The sequence below is a fragment of the Pseudopipra pipra genome, chromosome 20 (genome assembly GCF_036250125.1).
Source record: "Pseudopipra pipra isolate bDixPip1 chromosome 20, bDixPip1.hap1, whole genome shotgun sequence".
NCBI lineage: Eukaryota > Metazoa > Chordata > Aves > Passeriformes > Pipridae > Pseudopipra > Pseudopipra pipra.
Genome location: NC_087568.1, coordinates 2,085,677 through 2,098,822, shown reverse-complemented (window position 1 = coordinate 2,098,822; position 13,146 = coordinate 2,085,677). Strand labels below are relative to the sequence as shown.

The 13,146-nt window shown below is 49.4% G+C and overlaps 1 protein-coding gene across 1 annotated transcript; it reads right to left on the bottom strand.

The window, feature by feature from the left end:
* Positions 1 to 183: 183 nt before the first annotated feature.
* STOM (stomatin) lies at positions 184 to 12,859 on the bottom strand. Its single transcript, XM_064676644.1, has 7 exons — positions 12,514 to 12,859; positions 7,616 to 7,716; positions 6,689 to 6,761; positions 5,719 to 5,801; positions 3,301 to 3,504; positions 2,682 to 2,816; positions 184 to 1,936 (listed from the first exon to the last, which is right to left on the bottom strand). The coding sequence occupies exons 1-7, from the start codon at positions 12,842 to 12,844 to the stop codon at positions 1,742 to 1,744; spliced, it is 1,122 nt and encodes a 373-aa protein (XP_064532714.1). The 5' UTR covers positions 12,845 to 12,859; the 3' UTR covers positions 184 to 1,741.
* Positions 12,860 to 13,146: the final 287 nt, after the last annotated feature.

Sequence of the window (13,146 nt, the reverse complement as noted above, 5' to 3'; positions counted from 1 at the left end):
CCTGCTTGAAAGGAACATACCTTAGAACCCAAAACCTTCTTTGTGCCATCTTTTGCACATGGACTTCTCACTAAAGCAATTATTTTTGGAGGTTTGGGACTGTTTTCTTTCCCCTCACCAGAATTATGAGCATTTAAGACCCCGATAAATTAACAGTGTTCAACTCTTACAGACAGTCACTCGTTAGTAAACAGCACATCTTTTATTCAGAGGAGAGCAAAAAGCATCTCGTGGTGTCAACAACAATTCACAGGGGCAACAATTCACCTGCAGCAGCACCAGCAGGAGTTACAGAGTCACCGTGTTCCCAAAGGACCCCCTCTGAGCACAGCAGTGCTGATCAACCCAGCTTTGGTAACTGATTCTCCCCCCTCCCACCCAGAAGTTAAGCTCAGCTTACATGAAGTGCTGCACTGACAGAGGAGTGTATTGCTTTGGTGCTGCAGAGGAAAAGGAAAGCTTTACAGCAAACAGGCAGGAAAGCACCAGCACTTGGGCATCTGCTGCCAGGGACAAAGGCACAGCTGAACAGGCCCTGCCTGTACTAAAACCCCTGTAAACACAGAACTGAGCGTAGCAGAAAGGGGATAAACCCCAAGCTGTGAGGTTTATGCTGCCCAGTGTGAGAAGGGCACTTACAGCACTGATCTTGGCTTTTTGGTCTCGTTGTCACCTCCCAGAAGTTCAAGGTGCCAGACTCAGTGCTGGTGGCAGCCTGAAGAGCCTCCCCCCCTGCAGACTCCAATTCTCCTCATTTCAGTCTGTAATTACATCTACTAAAGAGGTACAAAACATGAAGTTTAACAGCCAGCCAGGGTTGTGTGAGCTGAGGCTCACCTGCTTTGGGATGAAGTGTAAGCCCTTAGTGACACAACAACCCCTCCAGGTGTGCACAGAGCAGCACCACCAGGTAAAACCCCCGTGTTCCAACGGGTGTATCAACAGTGCAGCATCTCTGTTAAACACTACCCTGCCCCACCAGTTACAGACATCTGACTTCTACAGAAAGAAGGCTTTAGACCTGGATAAAACGCAGTACTTTGGCTTTTAAAAACTCTTTTTAAGAGAAACAGATAAAGGCAGACCCTTTTCAGTGCTTTAAAGCAGCGCAACCCTACACAGACACAGCCCTGTAACAACACCAGCCCAGCAGTGACCACAAGCACGTTGTATCCATAACCACGGCATGTTTGTGCTGTTCCTGGGGGGCAGAACAGATGGAAAGTTCCACCAACAACTATTTCTCATGAATGGGGACTGGATTAGAGAGCAGGAGCCTGATTTTCACAAGTCCCCAGGACAGTATTCTCACTCCTGCATCTTTTCCTTGTGTAAGGCAGAGAACCAATCTGCTGACTCCATCACATACAGCTACACTCCAGGAGAATACAGCCAGGGCTATTCCACTTCCCTTACAGGGAATAATTCTCTTTCCAAATGTTGGATCACCTCTACCACAACTCCTTTTCTACACTATTCGAAAAGGGGAGGTTTTGGGTTACAGGTGCCCCGTCCAGGACGGTTTGGATAAAGCTTATTTAGGATCACAACCTGCTTGTACTCCTTCTGAGAGGCTTTCAACTTCAAATAATTGCAATTGTCCATATCCACAAACACTACACACAAGTTTTATAACACACTTAGTAAAACAAAAGGGGTTCCTCAGCAAACCCACACTGCCAACACTGGCAGGAGCTGCAGCGCCCAGGAACGCAGTGCTGCAAAGGGGCTCCCACCCCACCTACTCCTTGAGGCGCAGGAGGCCCTGCAGGATGTTGATGGGCAGGGGGAAGACGATGGTGGAGTTCTTCTCGGCGGCGATGGTGGTCAGGGTCTGCAGGTAGCGCAGCTGCAGCGCCGCAGGGGACTCGGTGATCACGATGGCGGCCTCCTTGAGGGCGCGGGACGCGTTCATCTCCCCCTCGGCCGCGATCACCTGCAGGGACACAGCACAGCCCTCAGTGGGACCAGAGCCACTGCCCAGCACTCTGCCACCGGCCTGCCCTGGGGGGGTGTTTCACCAGGCTCCTGTTTGCTCTCCAGGCCCTTACTCCTGGTTTCCTCCCTTCTCCTGGTCTCCTCCCACCCCGAGAATGCCAGATCACAAAAGCTGGGTCTTTGAGCACAGGTCTCGAGAATGCCACAGGAGTATTTGTTCTGCCTTCAAAAACCTTTGTACTTCTTTCAGCACTGCCTCTCAAGAGCAGCAGCACTCCCCCTGGACAGCTGAGAATACTTTCTCCTTAAAGCTGTATTTTTTTGTGTCTACGAGGGCGAGAAGGAATTGAGTGCTTATTACTGGGGAAATGCCTTTCTATTCCCTCCTTTTTTTAAGTTCTCAGTTCATCAGGGACAGAATTGTGGCCTTTCTGCATTGGGATATAAACATTTTCTGAGTATTTGTCAAGGACAGCTGGGTTGGAGAAGGCCCTGTTTTAACAGGGAAGGTACTGGTGTGTGTCAGCACAGGCAAGTGCACAGTCTCCTACAGAGTCCTACTGCAAGGGCACAGTATTCTTTTAAACAGCAGAATAAATAATAATTAAGAAGTTATGAAGTAATTAAGCATCAAAATTAATATTTAACACAATCTGGCTGAGCACCTTCATCCTCCACATCACCACATGGAGTTATTCATGAAGTAAAAACCAAACCCAGCCCCTCCCTGCTGGTGTCCTTACCTTGGCTCTGGCCTCCCGGGCAGCCTCTGCCTCTGCAGCCATGGCCCTCTGCAGCTGCACAGGCAGCTTCACATCCTTGATCTCCACACGCTCCACCTTAATGCCCCAATCATCTGTGGCCTCATCAAGCGTGGCCTGCAGAAGGCAGGACAGGTAAGTTAAGCCACACACCCGACTCAAACTAATGCCCAGATGTGAAGAATGACCAATTAAACCAAATGAGTTATCTTAGAATTCTTGGGCTTTAAGGGCTTTAGTACTTGTATTATGATTTGATAATTATAAAAGCATAACTGTTGTAAGCTCACAAAAAAGCCCAGAGCTTGATTAATGTATTGAAGGAATTCTGTGGTATAATTTCCATCAACAGCAAGAACCGACACAACGATCCAGGGAAGGCCTCCTCTCCTGTATCCCTCATTCCCACTGGTCCATTACTGCTTTAGTCCCTCATTTTTATTTTAGAGAGTGTCATCCCAAGAGGTCTTGAACAAGGCTTTGCCTAAAGCTCCAAACCACACCTTGGCTTATCCCTTAGAGGTACAATAAATCCTCTCCTGTAGGTTCTTCCTGGGATTGCTGCTCACGCAGCCGTTTGACGGATCCCCACAGCTCGTACCTGCATGCACTGTGCAATCTCCTCCCGGTCAGAGAGGATCTCAGACAGGTTCTTGGTGCCCAGGACGTTCCTCAGGGTGGTCTGTGCCAGCAGGCGGGTGGCAGAGTCGGCGTTGGTGATGTTTGCCACGGCCAGGGTGGCGTTCTGGACCCGGTAATAAACCACCCCGTCCACGTTCACCGTCACCGAGTCCTTGGTCAGGATCTGCAGAGCAGTGGGGAGAGCAGAGAATACTCAATAAATACAAGGTTAATTATTAGGATCATTACCTATTTGTTTTACCAACTCTAGGTTTTTCCAGAGTAAATTAGTTTTTCCACTGTCTTGAAAACAAAAGTCCTTGTGCACATTTGCTGCATGTGAACGTGTCCCAGTGCTCATGAACCTTCCAGTACAGCTCTGTAAAGCAGAGACTAAATATGGGATTAGAACACTTCTCAGTGAACAATACATTCCATTAGCTTTGCCATAATGTTATTTTTATCTCACTTCTTTGAATTCACAGTCATACCAGCAAGTCATACCAGGGACAGGAAAAGGCAAAAAAGGCAGAAATTCTTTACCCTGAAACACAACTTCACCTGGGAAGGTCTAACCTGGGACTCTGGACCTGGCAATGGATCATCCCCAGGTAGGTCCCTGTGCTGCATTTTGTGAAGGTTTAAGCAGAGCTGTGTGAGAGGCAGCCTGGCCACAGGGAGGGTGGGCTGAGGTGCAAACTGAGACATTTGGTGCAGAAGGGGGTCTGTGCTCAGGGAATTCAGGGAACCAGAGCCATCCCAGAGCTAAGCCAGAGAAGACTGGAAGCTTTCACTGAAGTACAGAATTGGGTTTGTCTGTCCCAGTGGCCTGATGTGTTCCAGCTGATGAGGGTCACCTTTACTTCCACATTTAATCAGAATTAGCTCTGTTATTATCCAGCAGTCCATTGTCCTTGGAGGTACTTCTGGTGGAAATGCCACCTTTGCTACTTAAATGAGGACCTGGTGATTTCTAGACAAGCTGCAGAGGAGATCCAAGGTGTGAACATCCTCTGAGCTTGAGGCAAGTGAAACACTGAATGAAGCCCTGGGATGTTAAGTGAAGGATGTACTTGCACAGGTATATTTGAAGGTTTGGAAGAGGGTAGCCTAGAAAGATGCATTGATATTAATTCCACTTTAAAGGTAAGTTAAAAAGAATTGCAGGATGCTGCAGGAACATGGGAAGGGGTGTCCTCATTCCATGTCAGACAGTTCCTATTATGTTATTTGATGAGGGAGGGATGTGTGAATAACTCACCCTTCAAGACTTACCTGCTCTGCCCCTTCCCAAACCACCTCTTTCAGCAGGCTTTCCATAACAGCACAAGCTAAAGAATGAGCATCACACACAGAAATCATTCTGAACACATAAAAATGTGCCTCTACCTACAGAACACAAACCTAAATCCATAAGCATAATTTAATCAAGTCAAAAGAAAAACTGGATTACTGATGGCTTCACTAATGGCACATCAGCAGCTGCAGGCACATTCTGCCTGCCAGTGATTAGGTTTCTCCCAATTACCCTTCAGAGTGCACCAGGACAGCTGCCATTTGTCTCAATCCACAACTAACAATGTGCAACAAGCCAAGGAGCAAATCTGACAGGAAACAGATGCCCCAGACAGGCTGCATCAACCATCTCTGCTTGAAAAACACGGCAGATACATGAGGGATACAGTTGTAGCCATCGAGATACAATTGTTCACTAACTCAGTTCTTAGAGGGCCAGTTGGTTCCTATTCCTCTGTTACCCCTGGAGTTGGCAGCCTGAGCTCAGCTGGGTTAATGCTCTCACACACTCTGCTGCACAGTGAAGAGGTCGAAGGAAAAACAGACTAGAAATTAATTTTTTTTGTTCTTTTGCACCTTCAAGCTGAAAGGCATCAGATGCCATGAGGTGTGGTACCTCCTTCATGGTGTTCCTGTGCAGGGCAGGGCACAGAAGCCCCAAAGGGAGCTGACCCCTCATTCCTTCCAGTTGCTAGAAATAGCATTTGATGTATGTACCAGTCTCACCCCAATATTTTAGCTGGTTCATACATCTAGATAAATTGGCACAGGACACATCACTGCTGCATCTGGAAACCTTCCAGATTTCACAGAAGCAATTAGGGAATGTTGTATGAAGCCCAGCAGCCCTTGCTCCAGAGCCCTCCCTCCCAGCTCTCAGGCATATTAAATTATCTCATTTGGTCCTCAGAGGGCAGCAGCACTTGTTTTCCTTCAGTGCCCTTCTACTGGATGACATTTCCAAAGGATATGTGTCTTCTTCACAACACATTGCAGCTGCACAACAAATCTCTGTTTAAACAACATGTTACCCAATCCTGAGAGGGGACAAGGAAAAAGAGAGCACAAAATTCTGCCAGTGCTTTATCAGACCCAAACTCACCTCCTGGGGAGGAATATCGAAAGAGATGGTTCTCATATCAACCTTGATGAAGCTGTCTGTGCAGGGCAGGACAAAAAACAAACCTGTACCAAAAAATCCATTCAAGAAGATGTGAAAATGGGTCATTAAAGTGGAGGAAACTTGCTACTGAAATAAGCTGAAATGCAAGCACTGAGGCTGTGCAGCTCTTTGTGGGGAGCTCAGCAGCACAATGCTTGTCATGGCTTCCAGAGCAGGGCAAGGCTTTCAAAAACACATGTGGAGAAACTTCAAGTTATCCAGGTATCACTTATTTAGAGATTTTTAACATTTGGGAAAAAGACCCCAAAACTGTTAACAGCTACTTTTACAAATGCTCCCCCCCCAGAGTTACTTGTGGGGCTTAATTCTGGCAAGCAGAAAGTATCAGCCTCCTTTTGTTCACTGATCATTGAAATGTGGAATATTGCAAAACCTGGGTGAAATGAAGGAAGCAGCTCTTGCCCCTTTCTGTCACTCAGGGCAGCAAGAGCAACAGCTGAAAGCAACATTCTTGCAGGTCCCAGAGTTTCTAATACACAGAGGCAACTTTTCAAAGCCATCAAATACTTTAATGGCTTCTGTCAGCTTTGAAGGGCATCAAGGCCCTCAGACCAACTGGGGTTTAACTGATAGATCAAACTTCTTTTGTCAAATACACTTGCTGCCATTATTCCTCCCTTTCTATTCAGTGCCTTTGACTCCACCTGCACAGCACACATTACCAAAGCAGAGCTGGGCAAGGCTCACAGATAATTAGTTGCATCTAAAGGCTGAATCACAGAACACTCGGAGCGGGAAGGGACCCACGAGTCCAATTGCTGTTGTAACACATCCTCTTACTGGAAGTCACAGAATTCTTGAGAAATCCATTCACCAGCTACTGCAATGCCTCTCCAGAGCTCTTACTTTGCCAATGACTAATTGAGAGCAATTGCCCCCCAGGACATACCTGGTCCCTTGGCTCCCCCTTTCAGGATGCGTCCAAGCCGGAATATGATGGCTCGCTCGTATTCCTTTATGATCTGCAACAGATTGGGGATGTCAGGCCAGGGGTTCCAGAAGCCACATGATGGATTCCAAACTATCACACACCCGTCTAAGACAATCTTGAGACTCATATTTAACACATTTCTCAACTGGCTGCTCTCGAGAATTTCAGCCTAAACTTTATTGTCAAAGAGCAAAAGTTAAAATCAGGACAATATTCCACAAGAAATACTCTTCAGACTATCAACAGGATGTCACCTGAGCAGGTCCAGGCACCAGCAGCTGCCATCAGGAATATCCTGGCAATGACACAACAAAGGGCAGTATTTGTGACCCAGCAGGGATTTTTCCAGCTCCAATTCTGATGCTGTACATCAGCCAAACCAGGAGGAAATAACTCCTCCTGCCTGGGAACTGGAAACATCAAGCTCAAAGTGATCACAGATGACACAGTGTCTTCAGATGTCTCACACACAGCCACAGCTATGTACATACTGAGATATTTATAATTCCATACTTCATACTTAGACATATGCATATCTCCTTAAAAAAGGTAAAAATAAAAGTATCAGTCTTTCAAGAGTAATTTTGGGTTCTTGCAATTATTCTGATCTCCCAGATTAGCTCATGTGCTAATGACAACTGGGCAGATGTGGTAAAGAGGTCAGTGCAGGAATCATTTTCACAAAATATTGTAACAGCACTTTTATTTTTGGTGTGAAGATGAATGCACTGAAGAGCTGGGTCTGCTACACACTGCCTGCTACAGTTCAAGAAAGAGCAGAGTGGGATTAATTTGGGTTGAAAACAAGTAACTCAAACTGAGAACAATAATTACCACTCTGCATTGCTTAAAGCTTTAATCCAACTTAGCAGTGAACAATTTTACCTTTATGCACATCCAGATGGATATGGGAAATGTGAGAACAGTGAAAACCAGCGAGGTGATCACCAGGATCCATCCACACAGACCAAGGCCATCGCCATCATCTGCAGGAAAAGAGCAGAAACGTTCAGATTGTTAAAACCAAGAGTGCCTGTGAAAGTGCATAAATTGGATATTTATGTTGAATATTCCTTGAAATAAGCCACTATTAGCACTACTCCTCAGGCCAAGTGCATTCTGCTTAGATGAGAAGTCAAATTAAAAGCCAAATTTTGCTTTCATTTTCACTAGTCTCTAGAAATTGTGCAAGACAGCTGAGGGCAGGAGGTGGTCCAAGTAGCATTTATGCAGAATTAAGGATGCCAATATTTCAGTGACAGCTCTCAAATGCCTCCCTCTTCCCCAGCTTTTTCTAGTGAAGTGCCCAACAGGCAGCAGTGGAAATCCTGTTCTTTTGTTGTCTAAGAAATCAGAGGAACACTCACTTGGGAGTGAAATGAAGTCCCCCAGAGCCTGCCCAGTGCCAGCACACTCAGAGTCTGGGTTATGTCCCAGCTGTCACAGGGGGCTGAGAACCACCCCTCTCCCCTGGGGTATCCTGTGGGTGGGGTAAGAGCAGTGTAACATTAACAGGATGTGAAAGGAAGTTTCTGGGAAGAATGTCCTGGCCAGAGACTCCTCGTGCAAGAGTTCTCTGTCACGAGAGACACCAGCTGAGGGATCTCTGGAGTCAAATAACGAGCTGGGGGGTTCAGGAGCTGCACAGCTAAACCCAGCACTGCCCCCTGATAACACAGGGACACGCTGGAGGCACTCCCAGGGGACAGGAAGTTTCTTATCCTGCCAGCCAAGACTCCCAAGGGGCTGCCAGGAGTCCTCTGCCAGGCAGGGATATCCCAGGAGGAAACGGAGCACTCGCCACCACCACGTTCCTGCTGTGCAGATACTGAATTTCACCCTCCTCACCAGAAGTACAAAGTGCCAGGAGGCACCACAGAGCTTAGAAAACCACTGCAGTCTTGTTATCTACTGCACTGCATTCAGCAGCTTGCTTAGAAAGAAACTGAAATAAAGAATCTAGACGTTTTTGTTCACCTCTGCCTGGAATTATACACTGAGCTGTCTTCTGTGGTCTCCACACACCCACAGTTCAACAAAACTGGTCAGTTATTCACAGTAAGTCTCTGAGTCTCCCCCCATACCTGCTATCTTAAAGTAGGACCCATTTTGTTACAAAGCAAAATCTTGATTTTGACCAATGTCCCTCGATTTTAACACCCAGGCAGACGAGTAAGGACTTCACTGTGCCCACCTGGGCATTAGCAGCGTGTGCCTGGCATGGAGAGGGAAGTGAGGCAGAGCAGCCACGAGATATCACTGCTCCTGAAAGTGAGGAAGAGCAAAGGTAGTACAGAATTTGCAAGTTTAGAACCTCAGTATTTGACTTAAGTCACAAAAGTCAGGAAAATAACCAAAGCAGGAAGTTTCCAGTCCTCTTCCTCACTGATGTGGGTCTCAGAGCTATCCCAGCATTTCAAGTACAATGGAATATGGAAGTGGTGCAGAATAATCAGGTTTTGTCTCACACAGTATCCTGAACTTTATGAAGTTACTCAAAGCTTCTGAAGCCAGGCTGGGCCTCTTATCTGTCATTTATGTCCCTGTCACACACCAGCACAGTAACCCTCAAGCACGTGTCAGATCATTTTAAAGGCATCTAAAGGGACCCTGAGGGTTTATTGTTACACAGTGGAAACACCAGATTACAGCAGGAATTTCCAGGGAATGCATTACCCACACAGATCCCTTTTAAGCAGCTGTAAGCATTAAGCAACATCTGTAAACTCCTTAGTGAAGGGAACATCACCTTTCATTTGGCAACAAGGTATTAAGTCAGCCTAAAGCCATAACAAGTATTCACAGTCCACTGGGCAGGAGGAATAGTCTCCCTTTCTCTTTTAGGATCATCAAGGTTGGAAAAGAACTCCAAGATTATGGAGTCCAACCTTTTACTTAACAACTTCTATAAACCTAAAGGAGCTGAGTTCTTTAGTTCTCTCCAGTTTAACATCAAGTCTTGGCCACCAACCATCCACTTGCTCTACAGAACTATAGCATGGAAAAAAAAATTATCCATTGGCTTCCCTGTTGAACACGAAGGTACAAGTCACACCTTGAGTAATGTAAAATTTACAGACTGAATAAACTTCATATGGCACCAGTGTGCCATGATGGGCTGTATTTCACAATACAAGCTATCTTGTGGGAAACCATATGAAATACAAGAAACATGTTTGGCATCTGTGGAATGAGCTTCCTTATTGCTGTTATTGAACCAGCCCGCCCATGGGACTTGGAAAACTTCATCAATAGGCAATTCCTGCCCAATTCCTCATTGCCCCTGGATCCTGAGAGCAGCCAGTGCAAAGCAGGGACTGACAGAGGTGGTGCAGGGGTAACACTGCACCTCTTGCAGGTCATGCCTATCCCTGCCCACCCCACATGCTGCAAAAATACATTTTAGCCCACACTAAGTGTTGGCTGACAGCATCTCCAACCATGCCACTGGAATTTCTTCCTGAGTGAAAATGCTGGGAAGCCCACAGCTCGGATTTATAGCCTGCTGTGGTGTGCAAACCAAGGCAACCAATAAAAAGCAAAAATTATTGAGCAACCTCTTTAAGAGATAAACCACAAGGAGAAAGAATATAAAAAAAAAAATTAATTGAATCAGCCTTCAACGCCTTTAATGCTGATGGGAACAGTCACTGTTACTTTAGCAAGGAATTATCACTTGGATCATCAAACAGTATTAACAATTTATAAGATACACTGAGTGCTGGAGGCTGAGAGGGCAGGGGAAAGTTCTCATTACTGCCTGAGGTGTGGCTCACCCTCCGCTCCTGATTTACTTTCTCCTGCAAAGACTCCACAATCCAAAGGAGCCCATCACTGTCAAACAGCAAACACCTACCAGACTCCTGGGCACTGGGAGAGGGAGGACCTTGCCCCCGACCCTGCCAACAATTCCAAACCAAAATGCTGCTTTCAATGAGACCTAAAGGTCTTCACAGATGCTTCTCAGAGCCTTTCGCACAGGAAATAGCTGAAATCACGACATCTAATAACCAAAACCACGTCTAATGTCATTTGCTCTGTACTTTAGTGTGATCACACAGGAGCTGCAGGAGAAACCACCTCAGCAGCATGTTTGGGAAAGGCTTGGAGTGTCCGAGATGAGGTTGGCAGCAGTGTCCACGGAGAGGTGTTAACAACTAAAATAGTTATAGCATGAAATGCAGATCCTCTCCCAGGATACCAGCACTAACATGTGCCATTAGGCACAAGGCCCTAACAGGTCTACAGTTATTTATACAACAACTCAGATTACCCAGCCAAAGGCTTCCTATACAAAGCCATCTTATATTTCCTTCTCCAGTTGCAAACGAGAAAACTATAAAATAAATCATGACTTTTCCGCTGCCTGAACAATGGAAGTAACAGGAAAACAGCCCAGCTTCCAGTGACTGAAACTGGAGTCAGTTCTGTGATTTCAGTGCATCATCTCCAAACCCCCCTGACCTGGGTTCCACTCACACCCACTGACTGCAAGGCCCAACCCCACTTCAATAACGACACCAAGAACTAAAAATTAACTACAACTTCACTGCTCCACCTGAGGAAATAATAACTGACTTCTCCCACTGCCTCCTGGCGCATCTATAGAACGTTCTGCTGCAGTGAGCAGCACCGGTGCTGTCAGCAGCCAGTCCCCAAACTCTGCCCGTTCTCATTTACTGGGGCAGCGCCCCGGGGGTTACTCATGGTGACTCTGCTCGTCACTACCTGCGTAGCCTTCCCCTCAGTGATCCGAGTTACCGCACGGGAAAGGAAATCACAAAAACCCCGAGCTGCGCCACCGGGGTGATGCTCCGACACCTCCCCGGGTGCGGTTTGTGGGATCGAGAGGCGACAAAACTGCCGGGAATCAACACCTGCGGGTATCACACCCCGTTAGGCGGGAGGGGGCAGCGGGCTGGGCCTCCCGTGAGCCGAGGCTGGGGGCTCAGACCCTCCGTGAGCCGGGAATGGGGGATCAGACCCTCCGTGAGCCGGGGCTGGGGGATCAGACCCTCCGTGAGCCGGGAATGGGGGATCAGACCCTCCGTGAGCCGGGAATGGGGGATCAGACCCTCCGTGAGCCGAGGCTGGGGGCTCAGACCCTCCGTGAGCCGGGAATGGGGGATCAGACCCTCCGTGAGCCGGGGCTGGGGGCTCAGACCCTCCCTTAGCCGGGGCTGGGGGATCAGACCCTCCCTTAGCCGGGGCTGGGGGATCAGACCCTCCCTTAGCCGGGGCTGGGGGATCAGACCCTCCGTGAGCCGGGAATGGGGGATCAGACCCTCGTGAGCCGGGAATGGGGGATGAGACCCTCCGTAAGCCAGGGATGGGGGATCAGACCCTCCGTTAGCCGAGGATGGGGGATCAGACCCCCCTAATAACTGCGGCTGGGGGTTCATTCCCCCGTTAGCCCAGTCTGCGGGCTCAGTACTCCCCGTTATCCGGGGGCTGGGGCTCAGACCCCCGTTATCCCGGGCTGGGGCCGCTCCGGGGCCGGTCAGACCCCTGGGCGCCCGGGGCTGAAGGAAACGGCGGCCGCCCGGCAGGCGAAGGCACGGCCGCTCCTCGCTCCTCCCGGCGGGCTAAACTCTGCCGAAGGATCTTCAAACTTTCCTTCTAAATAAGGACTAAATAAGACAATCACTGGATAGTAACTGAAACCGAAACGAGCAAAAAAAACCAAAATCGGAGAGACAGACACGAAGGCGCCCCGCGCTCGGAGCGGCCGCTGAGGGGCCGTTTGGGGACAGCCCCCTCCCCGTACCCCCCGCAGCCGTTACCTGCCGGCCGCCGGGTCTTGTGCGGGAACCCCGCTTCGCTGTCTGCCATGGCCGCCGCGTGTACTCGGGACCCCCTCGGCGTGTTCTCGGAGCCGCCTCGGCGTGTGCCCGGAGCCCCCTCGGCGGTTCCTCGGAGCCGCCGCCGTGCCCTCCGCGCCCGCCCGGAGCCGCCGCCGCTCTCTCGCGGCTCCCTCAGCGCCGCCGCCGCGCGCCCGCCCCGCCCGAGGGCTCGGGGTGGGGCCGCGCGCTGCCTGCCCCGCCCCGCCGCCAGGGGGCGCCACCGCCCCTGAGGGACTGGGGAGGGGCCCTGAGGGGATGGAGGGGCGGCCATGTTGGGACCCCCTGAGGGGGCGTGTGGGGGACCCTGAGGGGATGCGTGGCGTCCTGAGGGGGTGCATGGTGTCCTGAGGGGGTGCATGGTGTCCTGAGGGGAAGGGGCTGCGGCCCATCAGCGGGCCATCTCAGCGGGTAGGACCCGCTGAGAGGATGTGGAGGGGCCCCTGAAGGGTTGCGGGGCCCTGAGGGGATGGGGGGCCAGCCATGGTGGGACCCCGTGAGGGGATGTGTGAGGTCCTGAGGAGATGGATGGGCAGACATGGCAGGGGTGCCCTGAAGGGGTGTGGGGGGGTCCCT

What these genes read in the sequence shown, in the direction of transcription:
- STOM (XM_064676644.1), bottom strand. Translation starts at nt 12,844, where the DNA reads ATGGCCGCCCCTCCATCCCCTCAGGGCCCCTCCCCAGTCCCTCAGGGG. An exon ending in AGGGGGAGCCAAGGGACCAG is followed by an intron (nt 5,802 to 6,688) that starts GTATGTCCTGGG and finishes TTTTTGGTACAG; the next exon opens with GTTTGTTTTTTGTCCTGCCC. An exon ending in CCCGGGAGGCCAGAGCCAAG is followed by an intron (nt 1,937 to 2,681) that starts GTAAGGACACCA and finishes GTGTCCCTGCAG; the next exon opens with GTGATCGCGGCCGAGGGGGA.